The 21,235-nt window shown below is 37.9% G+C and overlaps 1 protein-coding gene across 3 annotated transcripts; it reads right to left on the bottom strand.

Moving 5' to 3' along the window:
- Window positions 1–1,165: 1,165 nt before the first annotated feature.
- Window positions 1,166–20,875, bottom strand: LOC110069373 (dynein axonemal intermediate chain 3-like). 3 transcript variants are annotated; one of them, XM_020776893.2, is made up of 25 exons: window positions 20,477–20,875; window positions 17,929–18,033; window positions 17,160–17,318; window positions 16,069–16,227; window positions 15,062–15,102; window positions 14,004–14,123; window positions 12,855–12,966; window positions 12,475–12,553; window positions 12,250–12,374; window positions 11,536–11,625; window positions 10,951–11,043; window positions 10,231–10,356; window positions 9,954–10,027; window positions 8,558–8,684; window positions 7,688–7,775; window positions 6,923–7,044; window positions 6,147–6,210; window positions 5,466–5,596; window positions 4,977–5,049; window positions 4,434–4,491; window positions 4,173–4,246; window positions 3,538–3,629; window positions 2,892–3,014; window positions 2,462–2,515; window positions 1,166–1,929 (listed from the first exon to the last, which is right to left on the bottom strand). In XM_020776893.2, exons 1-25 carry the CDS (start codon window positions 20,858–20,860, stop codon window positions 1,843–1,845), a joined length of 2,760 nt encoding a protein of 919 aa, XP_020632552.2. In that variant the 5' UTR covers window positions 20,861–20,875; the 3' UTR covers window positions 1,166–1,842. The 3 variants fall into 3 exon arrangements, with proteins under 3 accessions (XP_020632552.2, XP_089143385.1, XP_089143386.1); XM_089287259.1 differs by having other exon boundaries at window positions 7,691–7,775; XM_089287260.1 differs by lacking the exon at window positions 20,477–20,875 and adding an exon at window positions 18,933–19,497.
- Between the last annotated feature and the right edge of the window lie 360 nt (window positions 20,876–21,235).

Raw genomic sequence — 21,235 nt, 5'->3', positions numbered from 1 at the left:
GGGGAAAATTCACCGGCGTCGCAAATTAAATCGGAAATCGGATTTAACCTTTCACTGCACGTCAAACATCACTGAAATAACAAATCTTGATTCGAAATTCGACTCCTTTAACAAAACCCAACAGCAAAACATAACCTGGCTTAATAAAGAAAAAAGGGCAATTACTTTTCTGTCAAATTTCTCATTCGCAAAGATGTCAGTCATTAAAATTCGCAAGCTAAGTCCTTCGGCTCTAAACGTAAGCTAAAAGTGTAATTTTTCTTTACTTTTTCTCGTACACTCCGTCTCATGTTCGTTTCGAGAATTTACCAGAACATCAAAACGTCAGGTTGATTACAGTGTAGTGGTCTTATGTGATGCTGGAATAAGATAACGAACAGAACCTTGCGAAAAACCGCTTGTCTTTTCAACACACCCTACAATATTTAGGTCGTTTGTGAGTTTCGATTCCAGGCTGATAGAAAAAGTGGAAAATAAACAAATTCGAGGATATATTTTGTAATACATTTACAAGTCGGATGAGCTGCACTCGAGTAGGCGATATTTACACAAGTTTTTAGCCGATGTGTATAAGAGAGGAAACATAAAGGTAATTAGATTTTTTTGCAATTTCCCCTGAGGCATAATCACACGGCCAAATGACTTTAAATGTTACACACCCAAAAGGGTTGATTGAAAAAATAAAAGAATGACTGTCTTTTCTGTGGCGAACGCAAATACCAATTTTCAACGATAAACTCGCTTCGACAACACTTTTTCGTGGACAGTTCAGTAAGTAAATGAAATGACAGTAAGACACCTTTTGGTTATTGACTGACCATTTCGTTATGATGGGCCCATTGACAATGAAAGTAAAAAAGGATGAAATAATATTAGGCACTTTGCAGAATTGCCACTCGCGAAGCTCGCATCATTTCACCTGTCATAGTTTAGTCTTTTAAGCAACAACAGAACAAAAGAACCTCGATGTGAAGTCAAAGTGACTCTTGAATTCACAACCGTTTTATCTCTCTTTTTTAAATGTTAAATGAGGCAGACAGGTAGACACAGGAAACTATAAAGGTTAAAATAATAAATAAATAAAAAACGTCGCAAGACTAACTTTATTAGAAAGGTAACGAGTAATATCTTCGATGTTCTAAAAAACAAAGAGAGCTACACAGTGTTTAATTGTTGAAGTTCACGAGGTTATTTTTTATTATCATTTCTTGAGGAACACAGTGTTTTGTCATCTCTGGATAGGTGTCAAATTGGAAAAAGCACCTGCAACAACTGACTTTCTCCAAAAAAAGTACATTATTTATATATAAAAAATTATTTAAGTCTCACAAAACCTTCATGACGTTGTCGTTTTACACAGTTAAGCGAAATGCAAAACAAACCAAACCATAATATATACAAACGACAGGTTAAATGTTCTGTAAAACAACACCACAGAAAGACGAGCACGTAAAGCTACCCGTGGATTGCGTAAGAGGTGCTAAGCAACAAGACGAAATGTTATGACGTGAAGCTGACGTGAGTACGTCCGGGGAGTTCGGAATTGCTCGTGCAATGTTTTGATTAGTTGATACAATAATCGGAAACTTTTCGGGTATTTCGGAGTACGAGGATTTGATTAGGTTGCGTACAAATAAACAGAGAAAATAGGTGACGTACGCACAAAGACAAGGATTTGAAAACACACAATTGAAACAAAATATACAGCAATACTGATAAAATACACAATTTACATCAGAACGTCATTTGGTAACCAAACGCGTTCTTTGTTATCAGCCTAAAAATCTTGCCATAAACTTTCAAAAAATGATCGTTTCGTAATCTTGGCTTGGCAGGTTAATATTAAGTTCCTTCAAGATCGTCAGATTCTTCTCTTATGCCAAGTTCTTCAAGTAATTGTTTCTCCATCTGTAAATACTCCTGATATTCCTAAAAAAAACATGGCATAAATAGAAACTGTAAAAAGATTGAGAGATATTCCAAAGTTAATAACAGCCGTTTAAGGGATTTAAGTACGTATTTCAGAAGTTCATTCAGATCCAGTTGAACGCAAGATAATCTTTTGCAGGTTATGCTAATTTTTTTCGCACAATTCCATCAAAAACAGCTATTATTAATAGTCAAAAGGGAAAACGTTGAGAGCCTTCTTAAATGTATTTTCAACGGGGACGACGACAGAACAAAAGCAATTGCTAAAGAGAACGGACTGCAAAAGAGCAACTTTCAGTTCAGTGCTGAGACAAAAAGTTATAATTAAATAGCCAATCGGAACCAACGAAGACAATCTGATGAACCAATGAGCACTCGAAGCGAATACACGTGACTGGTTTTAAGGGCGGGAAACGCGTGTGACCCACACGCGTATGGTTTGGTCTTGTATCTGATTGGTCAAGTAGGTGTCGCGAGGGTTTTTTTTTTAACCAATCACAAAGCGTAGTAACAAGAACCCGCTAAATCTTACCATTCTTTGTCGGACCTCTACATCTGCGTCACTCTCCTCTTGACGTTTACCCTCCTGTTGCATTCAACAAAAATAAAGAAAAAAAAAATAAGTGAATTTTACTAAACAGTATACAGTCGAACCTCCGCTAACGGACATTTGGTAACGGTCCCAGCCACATACAAACACTGAAGAGAGGCATTTGGGTGACGACCCAGATAACGGCTGCGAAGAGACTGGGTTATCTCGAGTACGTTGGCAAGATTGCCCCCAACATACAGTGTCGTCCAAAAACACAACACGTAATCCATCTCAATTTCGCCCAGTATTAACCATCCTTGCTTCTTTTTAGATTATTACTGTCTCTTTGGCGTATTTATATCTTAGTAAAATATTATTTTAATGTCTAATTCGATTCAAGGTAGTTTTGTACATTGGTTTTATCACTAACCTGTTGCCGTTTGCTTTCTTCAGCGTCCAGCTGTTTCTTTTCCTGTTCTCGTATCTTCATTCTTTCCTCCACAAAAGCAAGTCGCTTTACTTCTCGTTCGAAGAAGTTCTCCATAGCATTTGCCTAACAAACGTCAAAAACAGCAATACTTCAACCGACTGTAGCTTAATCTTTATCAGTGCGCTATTTTCGCTGAAAGCAAATGGTAAAACTACCACTGTGATACAGTTGATGCAAAAATAATAGTATCAAAAACTTTTTTCTTGGTGTAACAGCTTACTATTGCCACAGTGTAGACTGAAAAAAGCTCCTTCCATTTTAACCTTAAGCCCCGCGACTTTCTTTGGAGGGATTTCAGAGCTACCTTAAACCGTCGAAAACTAAAGAATAGAAAAATTGATTGTTATGAGTTCTGACAATTACACAGGAAAGTCCCCATTCCGAAGATGTCCTTTCATGCAGGGAACAAAACAGTGTAGAGGGGGAGGAGGGAAAAATTGGGGGAAAAGTGTCCAAATGCTGTTGATATGAAATATATGTTATGTGGACAAGGGAGCTGATCAAGATAAACCAGACCGAAAAACTAACTTCTCCCGAGAAGAATAATATTACAGAGAATGTGGGGAAATCAGTAAAGAGAGTTCACCTCATTAGCTGATGGGTGCCTGAGATTCCACGGAACCTCCATCACATGCAGTGTCCCCATACTGTCACCTACAGCTAGCAGCTGTTGTTTACCTAAGTAACCAAATAAACAAACAAACAAGATGGTCAGCTAGGGAGAAGTAAACGCTAGAGCTGACAAAGGACACATATTAAAAACGACATTATCTCTACGGAGACAGCATTCAATACTGATACTGAATACAATTCCCATAAGCCAGTTGGACGATTGAAATAAAAACGCAACTTTTTTCTTACATAAGGAAAATTTGAGTAAGGGCAAATCCGATGAACACGCTTGCACGTTTCTGATCAAGGGGCGTCAACTGTAAACTATCCCTGTTTATTATGAGTTTTATCACTCAACTTTCATGTTAATGAAAAAAACAACCTTTTACTATAAAACATTTTAAAGCTGTAGATCTAGTTCAGTTCAATTTGCATGCAACTTTAGAGTACAATGCTCAGGAACAGGAAAGCCCCAGTGAGCAACCACTGGTATTGAAGCAATCGAGCAGTACTTTTGTGTGGTACTCTTTGTATTTTTACATGTGTTTGGCTTTTTTACGCGTAGAATGTTTGAATATGAGACTCATACAAGCCCTTTGTCACACTTACTTGAAACCTGGTGAGGTGAAATTGTGGTGATGGGAGCAGCAGTAACGTTCTGAGTCAAGGAAGGCTCGTGCGACCTGACAACAACAAAACAACTTGAATACAAATTCTCCTTAGTCATTTCAATGAATTCTCTTCAAATGGATTCTGAGAATTTGGTGATGCATCAAAACAGTAATTCCTAGTTGATGATTTTTTTTAATCTCATTACCTGGATGCTTGAAAATCTACTGAGATTGTAAGGAGAAAATAGAGGCTAATCACCTGTCCAGTAGGTCCCATACGTCTACATTTCCATCGGTCTTCGTGATGAAAAATACCCCTAAAAAGGGAAGAGAAGGCTTTGTAATGAATGATGAATTTATGCAGTGCTAACTTCACGCAAAAAAAAAAAAGAAATAATTTAAAAAAGAAGTAAAAGTTTGTCTGTTCTAGTCCAGGCTATCGGAAAAACCTTATGGCTCATTAGAATTATCGCTACACGTCCACACTACCCTCCAAAGTGAGTATTGTAAGGAATACGCCGGAGGAATTTGAAAACGGAGGTTTATTTCTACGGTTAGGTGTCCACTCTAATCCGTCACGAATACGAAGCTTTTCGAAAACGCTCTTCAAACCGGAGGAATTCGAAAAAGCCAGCTTTGTTTTAATGTGGACGGAAAACATTTGGAAAACGAAGTTTTTCAAAAAACAATGATGTTACCGCGATCATCATAATAACTCCCCTGCCCGAGTTTTCCTCGAACGCAAATCCAAAATGACCGGTGATTGTTTATTTTGTGACGTGTAACATAGCAGTAGTTGTACCTGGTCTTGAGGGACTCCAGTGCCCTCGTGTTAGTCTCATAAGATGACTCGCTGATTGAAGAAGTGGTCCACTCTGCAAACAGAACAAAACAGAGCAGGATAGTAGTACCAATGACAAAAACTACAGGTATCTATATATACCATATGAGGTATGCTTAGTGTGTATCTACTAAACTGAAAAAGCAGATGGTTTACTTACAAAATTTTACTTAGAGAATTGATCAGTACCAAAGTGTTAACTGGGGAAACTGTAAGTATTACCATTTTAGCAAAGTGCTTGTCGCTGATACATGAAAATGGGACGCTTTGAGAACAACCCTATCATTCGAGTCACTCACAACGTAAATTTTCCACTTAAGAGAATTGTCCGTCATTGGAACGTCGTTCGTTGCAGAATTTTGGAATGGTTGCTCGTCATTCGAGCCAGACAGGAACATTTATTCAATGGTACTCATCGTTTAGTTCAAACAATAAAAACACTTCTACTACCGTCACGCCTTCTTTCCAAATTGCAAATGTCCATCCCCCAACAGTGAGAATGATATCTCTGAAGAATGGCGACCTCTGTAGGGTGGTGATGGGACCATCATGTGCTGCCCACACCTGCTCAGGTCGGGGAGCTACAAAGAAAAGTAAACTAAACGTCTTTTGGAAGTTAACTTAGCTTAACTTAATTTATTAGTACTTTTATTGGGAGTGTCCACGATTAGTCGGCCTCCGGGCTGACTAGAAGTTTTAGACACTTTAATAAAGTTTATATATTGACTGATTGATTGAAAGCAGGAAAAATTACACCAACACTGTACTGTCTTAAAAGCACCATTTAGACTGAAATTTAGTCTAGACAAACCAGAAGCAGTGGTTAAATTTCAGCTTTACTGTAAATAGCCAAAAAGGGGGTCTGAAAAGGGTCATATGACAACTGACAACATATGACATTCAACTACTAAATTATTTAAAACTTACTGAAAATAGAGAAACAGCCAAAATTTTAACTGGCATCTGACACACGGACACAATGAATCCTGCTTGACATCCAACAAATGGCCAAAATTTCAAAAGACACCTGATAAACGGCTAAAATTTCGACTGCCATTTACGTCCTCACAGAGAATAGCCACATAACTAGCAACAAGCCAAGAAAAGCTGATGTACTCAAGCCATACTCACAAACTATTTTCCCGCTGTCTGTATCCTTTTCAGGTTTCCAATCCATGTAGACCAAGTCACCTTCCTAAAATCAACACAAAATCACTTGAGACAAACGTATTTGTACTTCTACCCCGAGAGCCTCTTTAACAAACGCTCTTATTTCCCGACGAATTACAAGAAAAAGAAACTAGAGAAATCTCTTTCATTGTCAAAACAGTTTTTTTCCCTTGATGTAAAAAGGTTTTTGGATTAGGGATATTTAAATTTGAGTATTTCCTTCCATCGTATACTCAGAATTTTTGAAAAAACCCGACCAAAAATTTTTAAGCGCCATCATTTCAAATGAAAAATCCACTGCTAAATGAATGAAAAAAGAAAAAAGAAAAAAACAAGGCACTAAATGTATAGAGTTCGAGGTTTCATCCACATTCTTTTACAACTTCATTATTATTATGACTCGCATATTTACAATTTTTACAGAAATAGATATACAGATAGCAGGGATGCTGCAGTGGTGAGAGCGCTTGCCTCCCACCAGTGTGGCCTGGGTTCAATAATTATTCTGGCCCGGTGCCATATGTGGGTTGAGTATGTTGTTAGTTCTCAAAAACCAAACTGTTTAAATGAACGTATATGGCTAAACGAACTTTCCAGAGGGGAGGGAGAGTCAAACCAGAAAAACCGTCTATGAGGGAATGGAAATATTCTGGACAGACACATTTTGTAAAATAATATTGGATTATTCCCCTTTTTTACCCTAATGAGTGTATAACACTACTTGACTGAAGACTCACCTCAGTACCAATAAAAAACTTGGAGCTGACATTCTCCAGAGGTTTGCCTTGGTCCCTGCCTTTAGATATACTGGAGGATATATTGGATATCCCACCTGCCTCTTTTTCTTCACTTGATTTTGCTGTTAAAATTAAAGAGTTGGGTATTCTGTAAACCTCTATAAGTTACTTTGTGAGAGTTATGAGTTAAGTATATTGTCCAAGAATGCAACATAATAACTACAGTGGAACCCCACCTTACGTGCCCTGTTAATGCAATCACTTTGATATTACGGCCACTTTATTCTGGCCCAAACAAAAGCCCAGTCAATAATTTTCTTATTTAAAGAACCACTTCAATACGGCCACCCCATTAAGGCCAGAATTTTGTGGTGTGTGGATGACCGGATTAACAGGGTTCCATTGTAGATGTGGCAGGTGCTCACCCAAGGTTGTTCTGACCAGATTCTGGCACTAAAACCATTAGATGGCTGTACCTATTGGATAAATTAGTGCACGGGAGACTAGCCTGTGAACAGGCTCCAGCTAGAAGGGTCTGACCGCAGCTGGAAAGGCCGAGAAGGAGCTGGCAGAGAGTGAAGTGGCCAAGAGGAGAATTGGGTGGTGGTTGGAGCATCCCTTCTCTCTCTCTGTCTCTCTCCTGCTTTCTTTTCTCCCATCCTCTACTAGAGACCCTGTTCACAGGGTTATGGGAGACTATACACAACACAGGCTATGAATGGCATTACTCCTGAAAGACATCAAACAATAGTTTATTTTACTAACCACCTGCTGTTCTTGCGCCTTGCCTTTCTGAAATGCTGAACACACTTGGTCCAAACTCACCAGCACCCGTTACATGAGACACAGTCACCTGAAGTCAAAACAACCACATTGCCACTGTACATCATTAACATTAGCAACCTCTGTAACAGCATAATTTAGAATAAGTACGTTTGCACTGGTACCAATGTGGGTGTAGTTCAAAGCTCTATTTGGCCTCCAGAGGATGCAATTCTAAAACAAGTTCTATTGAGAGTAAATCTCTGGGACCAGGCAGTGTTACAAATAAACAATAAACACCACCAAAAGGAAAACAAGCTCCATCATACATACTAATGAGCCTTGCTGTACATAAATTTTTCAAATCATGCCCCATACATGCACTTGCACATTTTCTAACTTGCTTTTTGCATCAATTTGTGGTCCCTTATCTCTGACCATAAATTTCAACAGACACTGTCACTATACATAGTATGCTGCACATGCATGTTTTCATCAGAAATTCTTAATAACTCAGGCTTCTATGATGCCGCAGTAAAGCATAGTTCGATGGGTGAAAGCATTGTTATCCTGTCTTGAATACCCTTGGTGCATGGTCAAAAACAGCCCTAAAAGAGCCAACAGTGGCATCCACACCACGTAAGAGACAGCAGGAGGGCAACTGGTTTTCACAGGCGGGCAAAATTTTTTGAACTGAACCTCTCTATGAAGAAGACTTTCCTCTAGAAGATCAAAGCAGGTGGGCAAAATCATCCTCACAGCCGGTCAATATGCCCAGTGCCCAGCCCTTAAAGAAACCCCTGTGGATGGAAGTATTTGGAGTAATGTATTACTGCACTGAAAACACACAAAATTCCATGACATGTACATTACCCTAAGGACAGGCTTCCATGTTAAATCCAAGTGTTTAAATGTAGGAGGAGTTCCAGCTGGGTTTTGACCAGCTGCATGTGCAGGTGCCGCAGACTTACTAGGGCGGGTGTCCCAAACAAGGACAGTGCTGAAATCAAAACACAAACACATAGGTTTTCTGTAAAGAAGCTGTTTTGCTGCAATCAGAAGAAAGTAATATTGCTTTTATTCCCTATTTCTCTCTTGGGATCCTTGAAGTCAATCAAGAGGTGAAAAGATGTGACAGAATGACAAAATCCCTTTGCCTTCAGTTTTCCTGTGGCCAATATAATTTTTCCTAGCGTGTTTTCTGTTTCTCATTTGATGTTCCCTTATAAAGAAGATATAAGATCCCACTAGTCTACAATGTTCACTGAGGGTCGTACAGGGGTATTCTTGTGATGCGTGATTAGCTGATTTTATTTTTCGTGAAATGTGAATTTAGGAAATTATTCTTCGTGACTCCTGACCTGAAGGTTTTGTGTGGCCCATGAAGAACCTGAATTATTAACCGATATTCGTGATTTTACCACTCTATTCTACGTGATTTTGAGACACAAGTTTTCCGAATGGCTAGAGTCGTCTATGGAGAGTGACTTGCGATTTGCAATATGGAGCCTTGACTTAACCATTTGTGATTTTGCTTTCTTGAAACACTGTTTCTGTTGTAAAAACAGGTTGTTAAAAGAGTATCTTACTTGCCTATTTTTGTGATTTGGGAAAACAAAATTTTTATTTCTATTAACCGTGATCCTGAATTTTATCCATTTGTGAACCGTGCCAGAGAGCCCCCCTGTATGACCCTCTTCACAGTAGGTGTCGTGAATGGTAAATGCAAGACTGTGAGAAGGTAAGACTAGCATTTTTTTTGCAAGCCCAATACATTTTTTGGCTTTCGAATTGAGACCAAGACTTAAGACCCTGTTTTGCCTTAAAATTGAAAAGGCAATAACTTGTTGTATTGTATAGAACATAAGGAGCCTGAAATAAATCAGGGGATCTAACGCAGGGCGTGTATAGAGCAGGGCTCAAAAAGACTTGAATTCCAGCTTGCCCTTGGAACAAGTAGCTCTCAAAGTTTGCTTGTCCTGGGCAAATCTTAGTTTGCTATTTTAATGATTTAGTTTCCAACAACTTGCCCATTGGGCAAGAGGGAGTGAAAAGTTACTTGCCCAAAAGGGAAATCGTCTTGTCCCACACGATTGGATGGCACTTTTTTCGAGCCATGTAGAGTATAATTAACTTAGAAATACAGTCTTTCTGCTTCATGCATAATTATGTTTCCTTTAAATATGGAAAGGAGCACACCCATCATAGAGCTTAGAACTGCTTGGACAGTACAATAATGTGCTTGACTCTGAAAGTTTCTCTCACTCACCCATCTGCAGCACATGACATCAACTGACTGCACTGCTGTGATTTGTTTTCAACAACAACACCCATGCGTCCAATCTAAGAGAAACCAGAGCAGCTTAGTCATATGAAGTCAGGGATGTTGTTAAAGGCCATACCCTGTAACACCTGGTACAGATGAGTATGCTTGTTACCAGTTAGACCGCCCATTATTGAACAGAGTTCACTGGCAGATCTGCAAAAAGTTTGTTAAGATCAAGGCAACAGGTGACTCACAAACAAACAATGACAGTTATTAATACCTCCATATGATCAGGAATCCATATGATGTCTGAGACAACTGTTTTGTGGCTGTGTTCAATTGAAGACACCGCACAATATCTGATAATGGGTGATCGATCAAAGCTTGATTCATCTTCAAATCCAGGCTGTAAGGTTACATAAAAGAATGTTGTTTAAAATTGATACACAGTTTCCCTACATGTAAGTTCTTAATGTAATCTTATTATTTAAAGGGGGTTAATGCAATTTTCTAGAGCATGCACCAGAGGTGAAATTTCAACTGAAGACTCTTGTTAGGAAAACTGTTTCATGAAAGTGGGAATTTTTTGTGGGAGGGGGGTGTTTTCATTATTTTCACTCTGATTTGATGTCAAACAGAAATTGAAGACTGAGTTAAATCTACGGAAGATATGACTGATGATTGTAGTTATACACACAACTAAGTAGTTGCAGAATTAAAGCCTGAAAAAAAATTATTCAGGCTTGAATGGGATTCAAACCCGTGACCTCTGTGATACTGATGCAATGCTCCACCAACTGGTCACTCGCAACTTTGTGAGTTTGTAATGTACCTGTATAACTGCGATGGTCAGTCATGTCTTCATACCTTTCTCTGCAGTTCAAATATATGATATTTCTTGTGTTCACTTCTAGTAAAATCTAATTTTCAACTTGAAAATAAATGATCTCAACAACCCTAAAAAAGGTTTTCAGATTTCTTCATCAGCTGTTTTTCTCACCAAAGTATTCATGGAATTCTTCTTGCTCTGGCCATGAGATTGTCTGTGACTGCGTAATCTATCACTGTGGTTTGTGATGTCCCATAAAACAATCTAAATAAAATGAAAACAGAGCATTGCAAAATCAAGGGCTTGAAAAAAGTGTCCTCCAGTCATCTGTGACAAGTACATTTTCCCTCTAGGCAAATAACTTTTCATTCTCACTTGACTGATGAGCAAGGAATCAGGCAAGTTGTCTGTCAACTATATCATTAAAAAGCCAACTAAGACTTGCCCACGACGAGCAAAATTTGAGAGCTACATTTTGTACTTGTCCGTTGGGCAAGCTGGAATTTAAGGTTTTTTCGAGCCCTGAAAACAACCAAATCATATTTGCAAGGAAAAAATTATGAAGACTAAAATTAAACTTGCAGTACATCTAGATGACCAGTTGTACTTCTTGGTGTACTCTGAAAGCTTCAGTATCCCCTCATTGATAATTTTCTTTATTCTCATCACCTTTCTGTTCAATGGTGAGTCAGTTTTGCAGGGAGAAACTATATGTTAATCATGCAGGGAGGGTAGGGAAATATTAAATGACATTACCTGTCCATTAATGCACCCTCCAGCAATGATATTTGGATCAGAAGGATTAAACTTGAAGGAAAAAATATCATCAGGAGCCTCAAGTAATGCCTGAAAATCAATCAAAATTAGAAATAAATCAGTCTGAGTTCCAAGGCTTGGAAGTTACGGATTTTTAAAAACTGTCACAGGCCCTTCACTGTCTTAAGGAAGACCATGTACAACTAGAGAATGTAAAATGTTTGATTCAGTAAAAAATTTGAAAATTAATTAAACCATTAGGATTGATGTTGATTTACTCTGGGGTTGATCTAAGGGGTTTTGAGGGGGAGTTTGTTGAATCCCCTAAATTAATGAAAAGTAACATGATTACATGCCAAGGATCTCAATTTTAAAAAATTTCCAGCAGAAGGAGGCACAGGGGACCACTGAATCCACTTTTCTAAAATTCTATATCCACCCCAGTTTACTGGTGATGGCTGCTTCAAGAATTTAATGAGTAGTTGCAACAGACACATAGGGTTATCTCAGTCTGTGAATGACTGTCCTTTAGGAAATGCTAAGCCTTGCACATTGCTCTCTGATGGGTGCTGCATCCTGAGTCAGGGCAGCCAGCCCGCAATTTCAGCTTCTTGAAAGCACTGCTTAAATGTTTATCATTAATACTAATATAACCAAGACGAGAAATGTTTGATGAATGGTTTAAGTTTAACTGTACATTTAGTAAACACATACCAGGGGATGAATTGGATCTGAGAAACTCCAGATCAGAACCAGGGACGATGTCATAAGAATGCGAGAAAAATGATCCACTCTGTCATCAAATGAGAGATCTTCACCGCAAGAAACTGCAATAATCCCTGTGAAAAACAATTTATTTTAAATTCAATACTGTTTTTTAACCAAACACTGCTTAACAAAGTTTAAAACAATAATATTATATCTATTTTCATTACATACCTTTGATAGCAGGATGCCACTGAATGTATGTGATTGTTTTCTCTTTGCTGTACTGAAGATCAGTAAAGGACTGGTATTCCTATCAAGCAAAAAGGCCATTCCAGTTATGTATACAACTTAAATAGTTGGGAAAACAAGCCTGAAAAATTCAGGCTTGAACAGAATTTAAATTTATGACCTGGTGCAGTGCTTTACCAACTGAGATATTGAAACTGGGGACTGGTCAAGTTGTGAGTTGCCAATAATTAATTATGCCTTAAAATAGTGACAACATACAAGAGAATATAGTCAATCTGTAACAGCGTACAAGGCAGCAGGTATTATATGTAGGCAGGACCACGGTCTAATGAAGTAACCTTATTATTCAACTGGATACAAACCTTTAAATAGTTGTCTGATTTTGCACCAAAAGTAGTTTCATCATCTGCCAGGGATAAGTAGTCATCATAAAACACATCCAATATCTCATTCTGCTGTAAAGCCAGCTCAAACCTGCAAATGAACATAAACCAGTTTGTCATTGTTGACAAAAAAGAAAACGGAAGCTACAGGTGAAATTGCCGGTTGTTGATAGGATTCACCCACAAAGTAACAAGCTGCTACGGATGTGGAGAACAAGGCTATAGGTGACTCAAAACTTATTGACAGCCCTGGCCATCATTGTTTTCTTGATGCAAAAAGTTCATCATTGACAACACATGAGTTTATTTGGTCTCTTATAAGGAAAGTTCTACAAAAAAATGATATTATCATATTTACAAGCCAAGAAATTCTATGGGAAATGAAAGGTCAAAACACTTGTTCTGAGTAGACATCATTGATCCTTATCACCCCCATGAGAACAGAGGGCATCCACCAGTATCCTCCAATGCACACGGTTGAGTAGAGAGACTTCTCTTATGCAAGGTTGAGATGACAAAAGTTACACCTTTCTCATTATTAGCTATAACTTATTTCAGCAAGTGACAATTGATCTGGCTAACTGTATATTGATGTCTACTACTATTCACCTCTGGTAGACAATAAATCATAGTTATTAATCGTATCTATAACAAAATTCTCAATTGTGATCGGTTCTCCATGTGCTTATTTGTCATGTAATCGGTGCGCCATCATGTGCGTGTCCAATTACAGGTATCCAATTTGAACCTTTTGTAATTGGACACCTGTAATTGAATACCCACATGATTCACATATCAATTACGGGCGCTTTAATGGTTTTCTTTGCAACTTATGAAATGAGCTACATATGTTTTTGCTCAAAAGAAGTTCTCAATTTAAGACATTTTTAATTCTGAAGTTTGTTATAGATACAATTGATTAGTAGTTGGACCTTGTGTCCTACAATTCAGGGAGTAATCATGCTTGTAATTTCAAATCGGACTTGTGCGATTACTCCCTGAATTCTACTCCACTCGGTCCAATTACTATTACTAATAGTTATTGTCATGGCTGTCAATGATTATGAGAGCCACATTATTATTCTGAACACCAAGTGATTATTAAAATAATTTAGTGTCATGGTTTACCTTGGGGTAACTTTCTCAATAAAAGTGATTATATCAGCAGTTGTTCTTTTAAGCTCTTCTTTGGATTTCTCTTCAACAGTTCTTGCCACGTACTGTGTCACAGCATTACAAGGTTTTCTCCTATAATGGAGCATTAATGAAGGACACAACTTACATGTAACTGCTTGTATTTTGTCTCACTCTAATGTCATATCGTTCACTTAAAAATGTCACTGCAGCTGTATTTACAAGCAGCCATCTCCTGGACACGTAATATTTAAAAGTTCCATTTGATGTAAGGCACAGTGGCTTTACATGTAGTTAATGGTTAGTGCATTGGACGTTTGACTGAGTTGTCTAGGTTCAAGCCTTGGCTAGGGTCATTGTGTTGTGTTCTTGCAAGAGACAGTTCATCTCACAGTAGGAGTAGCAAATGGTAAATGTCAGACTTTGAAAGAATGCAAGATTAGTGTTTTTCTTCGTGAACCCAAGACATTTTGACTTTTTAAATTGTGAGACCGAGACTTAAAAGAGTTTTATATGCGAGCAAGATACATTCAGACTCTAACACGTCCAGACATCATTTATAAAAACAAACAAAGAAACAAACCAGGACTTCGAGACCTTTTAAGCCTTGCAAAAAATCAAGACTTCAAGAAAGCTTTGTAAAACAAGAGAGCACAAGATGCAGTCGAGAAAACAAGACTGCAAAACCATGAAATTTGACTAAAATTTAGTGAGACCCATGGTTTTTGAAGGACCATTCACCACCTGTCAGAGTGCTTCTTCCCTCCACGTATACAAATGGGTACACTGCAGGTTAAATGGAAGGTGAAACTCTGTGATGGACTAGCATCCCATCTAGGGTTGAATGGAAATACTTCTAGTCACATCATTCAATGGAAGCTGCAGATAAGTGCCGCCTATTTTGCCAGTAGGCTCAAACGCAGAGTTACCTTAAGCATAATTTATATGAATTTATCATTTACTCAGTCTATGCTTTGTATCAGCCTTCTTAAGATTGCACAATGGTATCTGATTACAAACTATTATTGGGTATGGTACAATGTATATCCTACCATTCTGTTTGATTTCCTATGTCTGTCAATAATGGAACAGCCTGAAAAAGAAATGGACAAGGTTGTCTACATGTAATTTTGTTAGAGGTCTCAAGACCATTAGCCAACTAGTAACAGACTAGTAAAACATAATTATAATAATTATAATAATTGCAATTGGCTTTGTACTCTTTATATTTGATATAAATCAAACTTTACTTAGCATATTTTAATTTTGTTATTTGTGACTGCAAATGTGAAAGCAGAACATAGCGGTAATGGAAACGAAAGCGGTTATCACAATTTTTTTTAGCTTAGCCTTTCCAGTCCCAATAATTTAATAGCATCAATTTCAGTTCTTGAGAGTTGAAGTGAGGCACGCAAAACAAATACTGTACCATTAAAAATAAACCAGTGAAACATCTGGTTTTATTGTTACATTTTTGTATTCATTGGAAAGTAAGAGACTGACATGTCTGACTGACGTGTGATAGTTGACGAGGGCTGCGCCATCATCAGCTATCATGCGATAGAAATCTCGAGCTCTTAATCTAATTGCATAATAAAAAACACCTGTGAAAGTTTGGGAGAACTCAAAAAAGTTGTGGAAACACTCGCCTGTCAGCTCCTGTTTCTATTAAACAATTAGATTATGAGCTCGAGATTTCTATCGTGTGATAGTTGACGAGGGCGCAGCCCAAGTCAACTGTCACACATAGAAATCAAGAGTGAATAATCTAATAATTAATAATTAGCATAAATCTACTAGTCATTCAAAACTTTATCTTAATCCTCTTCACAGACGCTTTGAAAACGTCACGAAGCATGAGCCATAATTTTGTTAATAAGGGCACACTGCTATGCTACTCACTATCCATCACAGAATAGATAGTGAACTGCATAGCCAATCAGAGAATGACATTCGTGATGAGATGCTAGTAGATTTATACTAAAACTTGATAGAAACATGGTACATGTTTTCTATTTCTTAAACTCTATATTATGCTAAGTGAATCACTTTCATCTACCTGTATGCCTTTGTCAAGCTCTTTCTTCAGGAGTCCATAGCCATCATCGTCATATGAAGGGCATTCTACAAAGCCATCTTTAGCATCGCACACATTTCGATCACTGAATGTCACAGGCACTCCAAACTCACGCCTCTTTCTTGAAATCCTAAACTTGACCTGAGGGGAAAAACAAAAGTTAGCATGCATATAAATATTATTTCAAATGTGTACTTCATGCATATGCACTTACACTAAAACAGTGACTTGATCATAACATGTTGTAGCAAACATAAAATGAATTTTTAAATTTATCATGCAAAAGTTACATTGATATACAATACATACAGACACGAGTATTTTACTGGAAAAATACACCACTCGTAAAATTCATATATGAAACTACATCCAGGCCCTGAGTGGTGTAATTTTCCATGTCCTCACTAGTGACAATATTGATTATGTTATTTCCTGCATATTCGTGGCTGTTTGCGGAAAGAGTCAGTTTGTCTACATGTACACTTATATAATAAAGAGAAAATTACACCTTGGCTTGAAGTGCTACATGAATTTAAGTTTCGCATGTTGACAACATCTTACTCACTTGCTGCACTTCTTCATACATTATTGTTTTCATCTCTCGAAAATAAAATTCGTTTACTTGATTTCATGCCACCATGTAATGTCTAATCAGGGTTCCAGATATGTTTCAAGGTAGAGTTACAAAAGGGAATTCAAACAGGTCAATTTCCACTGCTCCTATACCCAGGTTTTTAACCTGAGACCCCTCACTTATCTGGACCACTGTCCAATCAGTCTATATCTATATCAGTCATTGATCAGGGCTGGGTTGTTCAAAGCCCGATTAAGCTAACCCAGGATTAGCGAGAATTTTGATTTCATTTTTGTACATTTTCAGCGAGGTTTTCTGTTTATATTGTTCGTCCTTCGGTTTTGAACTTGAGTAATCTCAAACTACACAAAACGTAAGCAGTGAAAAACATTTCTGTAGAAGAAAAATTGTTACTCCGGTTAACTTTTAATCATGGCTTAGCGATAACCGGCTTTCGAACAACCCAGCCTGGAAGTATATTATATCGTTAGCAGTTAACCTTGGGTCTGTTTTCAGTAACATTCTCTTCCTCCACTTCAGTTTCACTTCCAAAGGATTGCCATGGCTGAGGAGTTCGTGGAAACTTTCTGAGTGTAAATACTAAGTCTTCTTCTTCTCCTTCCTCTGCTTCTCCATCTTGAACTTCATCTTGAGGAGGCTATCAAGAAACAAACCCATCCATTTACAGTGTTATACCTTAAAATATAACCACAGCTTATCTTTATGTTAGAGTCTAGAGGACACACATCTCAGTCTCAGAAAACCTTATGCTTTTTAGAGCATGACATTTTACACCCTGACCCTCAATTTTGAACTCCCCCTGCTCTCAGCTCACTTTTTTTTCACAACAAAGAAATAACTCACAGATTATGCAACATTTTCAAAATAATGTATTGGCGCATGTCTCTATGTCTTTTTGCCATGTGGCCTCTAATGGCTACAGTATACTTAGGCTACTTCTGATTTTCATTGATATAACACAGGGACTCCCATACACATGTTAAGGTGATGGGGTGATCGTTTGAAAGTTTGGAAGGGAACTCCCAAAAGGGACCAGAATCTGTTTTGGGGTGTTTGTTTTTTTGTGGCCCAATTCCCCTTCACCCCTATAAAGAGGTAGCAAGCCTTAACCCAACAAAGTGTTAACTATTTCCATCTGTTCTTTTATGGGACTGTCCTCCCGATGCTGCTGGCATGAGTAACGTATAGCCAGATGTGGTATGGCTTGATGCTAGCTCAGATGCAGTTAAATTAAACATTAGACTTACATTCAGGATCCTCTCCTTGGCTTCCTCTGTAAGAGCAAGATAAAAATTCTGACCATATTTGAACAAGGGATCATATACTACAAGCAGTTCATCAGCTTGATAATCCTACAACAAGAAAATGAAATTTAATCTCTTGGATAAATTAAATCACACCAGTCCAAGTATCTTGATTTGTTTGTGGTATAGATTGTTTTCACTCTCACACAATGAAAACATAGGCATGCAATGCATGCAAGAGTTATTTTTTTGTGTGAAGTGTTGGAGATAGGAGCATTCATGGAGCTGTTTACAGTAATGATTTGGTTAATTCGACAAGTGTTTTTGGTTGTGATGTACAGCAAGAAAAAAAACTGGGAATTTATGATGTACATGCGATGTTAAATCGGTCATGGTAAGATAGCTAAATAGTAACCCATAAAATGTTTGACTGAACAAACTACAGTAATCTGACGTGTCGCCAAGTTAATGTAGATACCATCTTATTTTCTAACAGGCAATTTGATTTGTCCTTAGATACAACCCGCACTGTGATTGGTGTGACACGCACACATGCATAACTCCCTCACTCACCGATCACATAACCCTTCTAACCACCAAGAGGAATTTTTGCTCAGAAATACTCAAGTTAATTTAGAGACTTTTTTGCATTTTATACGAGTCGAACGTTTACCCTTTTTACCCAACAGAACACAACTTCACTGAAAATAGAAAGAAAGAGAAAAAAACCTCTGACACGTTGAAAGTCTGATTTAATTAAATTGCACTTTAACTTGGTGCCGCACAGTCTTCAAAGAACATTTCAACAGTTTTCATACTTTTTACCTCTAAAAATATCGGACTGAAATGAATGTCATCAAATAAAACTATTAAACTGCTACTGCAGAGACGTAAAAACCGTCCAGAAATGAAAGTTTTTTTTGTTTAATATCCTGAGAACAATAGCCGATAACTTGTCAGCTCTAATTGAATTTACTCCCATATAAAAAACAAAAGTGTTATGTTACCATTTGTTACTAAAGATAGCAAACATCTCGTGGGAAAGAGTGGTGACGATTCATCCGCTCTAATTGAATTTACTCCCTTGTGAAAAACAAGAGTGTCAAATTACACTTTGTAACTGAAAAACAAAAATATCTTGTTATATTTGCATGCAACAAGAACAAAACAATCATTACCCGCACTTACTATTTTAAACGTTAGAACTGTTTCAAATCTAAAGTCTCGTCCCCTCTAAAACATGTCCTAAGAACTAGAAGCAACGATTCGTGACCTCTGATTGAATTTATTCCTTTGTAACTAAAAATGAAAATATCCCGTTCATTTGCATACTACTAACTCACGAACTGTTTCAAACCTCAAGGTTCATCTCGTTCATTTAACTAAAATCCTTAGCCTAACCCACAGAAAATGTCGAAGTAAACCCAATATGTGAATACTTCCTCCTCTTTTATAGAAGAATAAATATGGCCGTTCTGAACTCTATCGGGATCAAATCTTCTCACATACCATTTACCTTTACAACAAGAAATTTGATTGGCTGTTTATAGTAGACCCAATCTGATTGGTGTAACATACATACATCTCTCACTCATGCACTCACCCACTCACCCACTCACCCACTCACCCACCCACCCACCCACCCATCCAAATGAAAAACAAGTGGACAGAATGCATGAAACTCAGAAGAAAATTAAAGAAAATAGAGTCAAACTTAAATCGTCCAGCAGACAAGTTTGCATATTGTTTTGGTTGTCTTTATAATTTTTCAGTCATCACTGATGACCGGACAACTGCGAATATGGATCCCTGATTCAGTGGCCTTCCAGAAAATATCCACATTCACCCTATGGAAGGTCAATGAAAATTCTGAGAGGATGGGAGGTCTTAATTCAAAGCCAGAACTTTCAACATAATATTAAGCTCCTTTTATGTAACAACTGTGTGGAGGCATGGTGGCCTTATGGTTAGGTAAGTGGGTATGACTCCCAATTCAGCAGTTCGGGTTCGAGCCCTAGCTGGAGACATTGTGTTGTGTTCTTGGGCAAGACACTTTACTCTCACAGTGCCTCTCTCCACCCAGGAGTATAAATGGGTACTGGCAAAATAAATGCTGGAGGTCACCTCGTGATGGACTAGCATTCCTCCCAGGGGGGAGTGGAAATACTCCTAGTCGCTTCATTCCACAGAAACCGGGATAAGCTCCAGCCTAATGGGCCACTTGGCTCATATGCAGATTTTACCTTTTTACCAATTTGTGTAAAAATAGGAGAGAGATGATAGAAATTTAACTGAAAACAATCAATTCCATATAAAATGAAATGGATTGAAATAGGTTGTCTTAAAACATATCAAGCTTATGTTCAGCGACTGTGAGCCTCAGGCTTCCATTACCGATCCAGGATATGCCCAGGTCAGCAAAGTGAGGCTAAAGGTATCCTGCCATATAGACAGAGAAACAACCTTTACTTAGCACGATCACGATGAGGTCGTACATAATAGAATTACATGTGGTGCCGTTTTAGCTCCAGCTTTGCACTTAAAAACTTACCAAAACGATTTGCTTAACTGGGTGAAAATCTGAAACAGCTGCCCTGTCTTTAAAATCTTGAAGGATTACTTCCTTTGGGATCAGCTTGAGTGGATTCTCTTCTGTGACATCCTCATCGCCCTTGCAGCCAAATATTTCTTGAGTTTTACTCGTAAAGAAAAGTGGCATTATGTCCGACGGAATCTCTTCTTCGCCTTCTTCTTCACCAACATTGCTAGTGTCTGCGTCTTCTGTTCTTTCCTCCGGCATTGTAGCAGCAAAATTGTGGAAGAAATCACTTTTATTATTCCCAAAAAAGTTTATGTACCTTCCTCCTAATTGCCGCCATTTTGAATAACAATGTCCCAGATCAATTATTTCAAACAAACGTAACCATGAGAACATTTTCTCAGTGGGGTGGGGTAAGGCTGGCTTTGGCAGATTGATAGTAGATCGATGTTTTCGTTGTGAAAAATGAAGAATTTTTTTTCAAAAAAATGTCTGTCAGGGGTTCGTTCGTAAGTAACTTGATTTACATGTTACAAAAATATAATGGAAGACTTCCATTTTTATCAGTTTTACTCGTCGCTTTTCGTCCTTATCAAAATAACGAAATGCCGATGATGGAAGCACTGTGGATCGTTTGCGCTTGATAGGTCTTCATAGCCCGATTTTTCGTGTAAAAATATCTCAAACTCTCTTCGCTTGTGTTTAAAGAACAATTATCTAATTTCTGGTTTTACTTTGAGAAGACCTTGTGAAGCAAAACAAATTTGTTTC

The sequence above is a fragment of the Orbicella faveolata genome, unplaced genomic scaffold (assembly GCF_042242905.1).
Source record: "Orbicella faveolata isolate gen_17 unplaced genomic scaffold, um_ofav_v1 contig_14, whole genome shotgun sequence".
Classification (NCBI taxonomy): domain Eukaryota; kingdom Metazoa; phylum Cnidaria; class Anthozoa; order Scleractinia; family Merulinidae; genus Orbicella; species Orbicella faveolata.
This window is presented reverse-complemented; position numbering and strand designations above follow the sequence as displayed.

Coding starts and splice junctions, on each gene's coding strand:
- LOC110069373 (XM_020776893.2), bottom strand. CDS start 20,860: ATGTTCTCATGGTTACGTTTGTTTGAAATAATTGATCTGGGACATTGT. Junction 16,228..17,159: donor TTACTGAAAACAGACCCAAG/GTTAACTGCTAA, acceptor TTTTCCCCTCAG/GTCAAGTTTAGGATTTCAAG. Junction 3,015..3,537: donor GGCACCCATCAGCTAATGAG/GTGAACTCTCTT, acceptor GACGTTTGTTAG/GCAAATGCTATGGAGAACTT.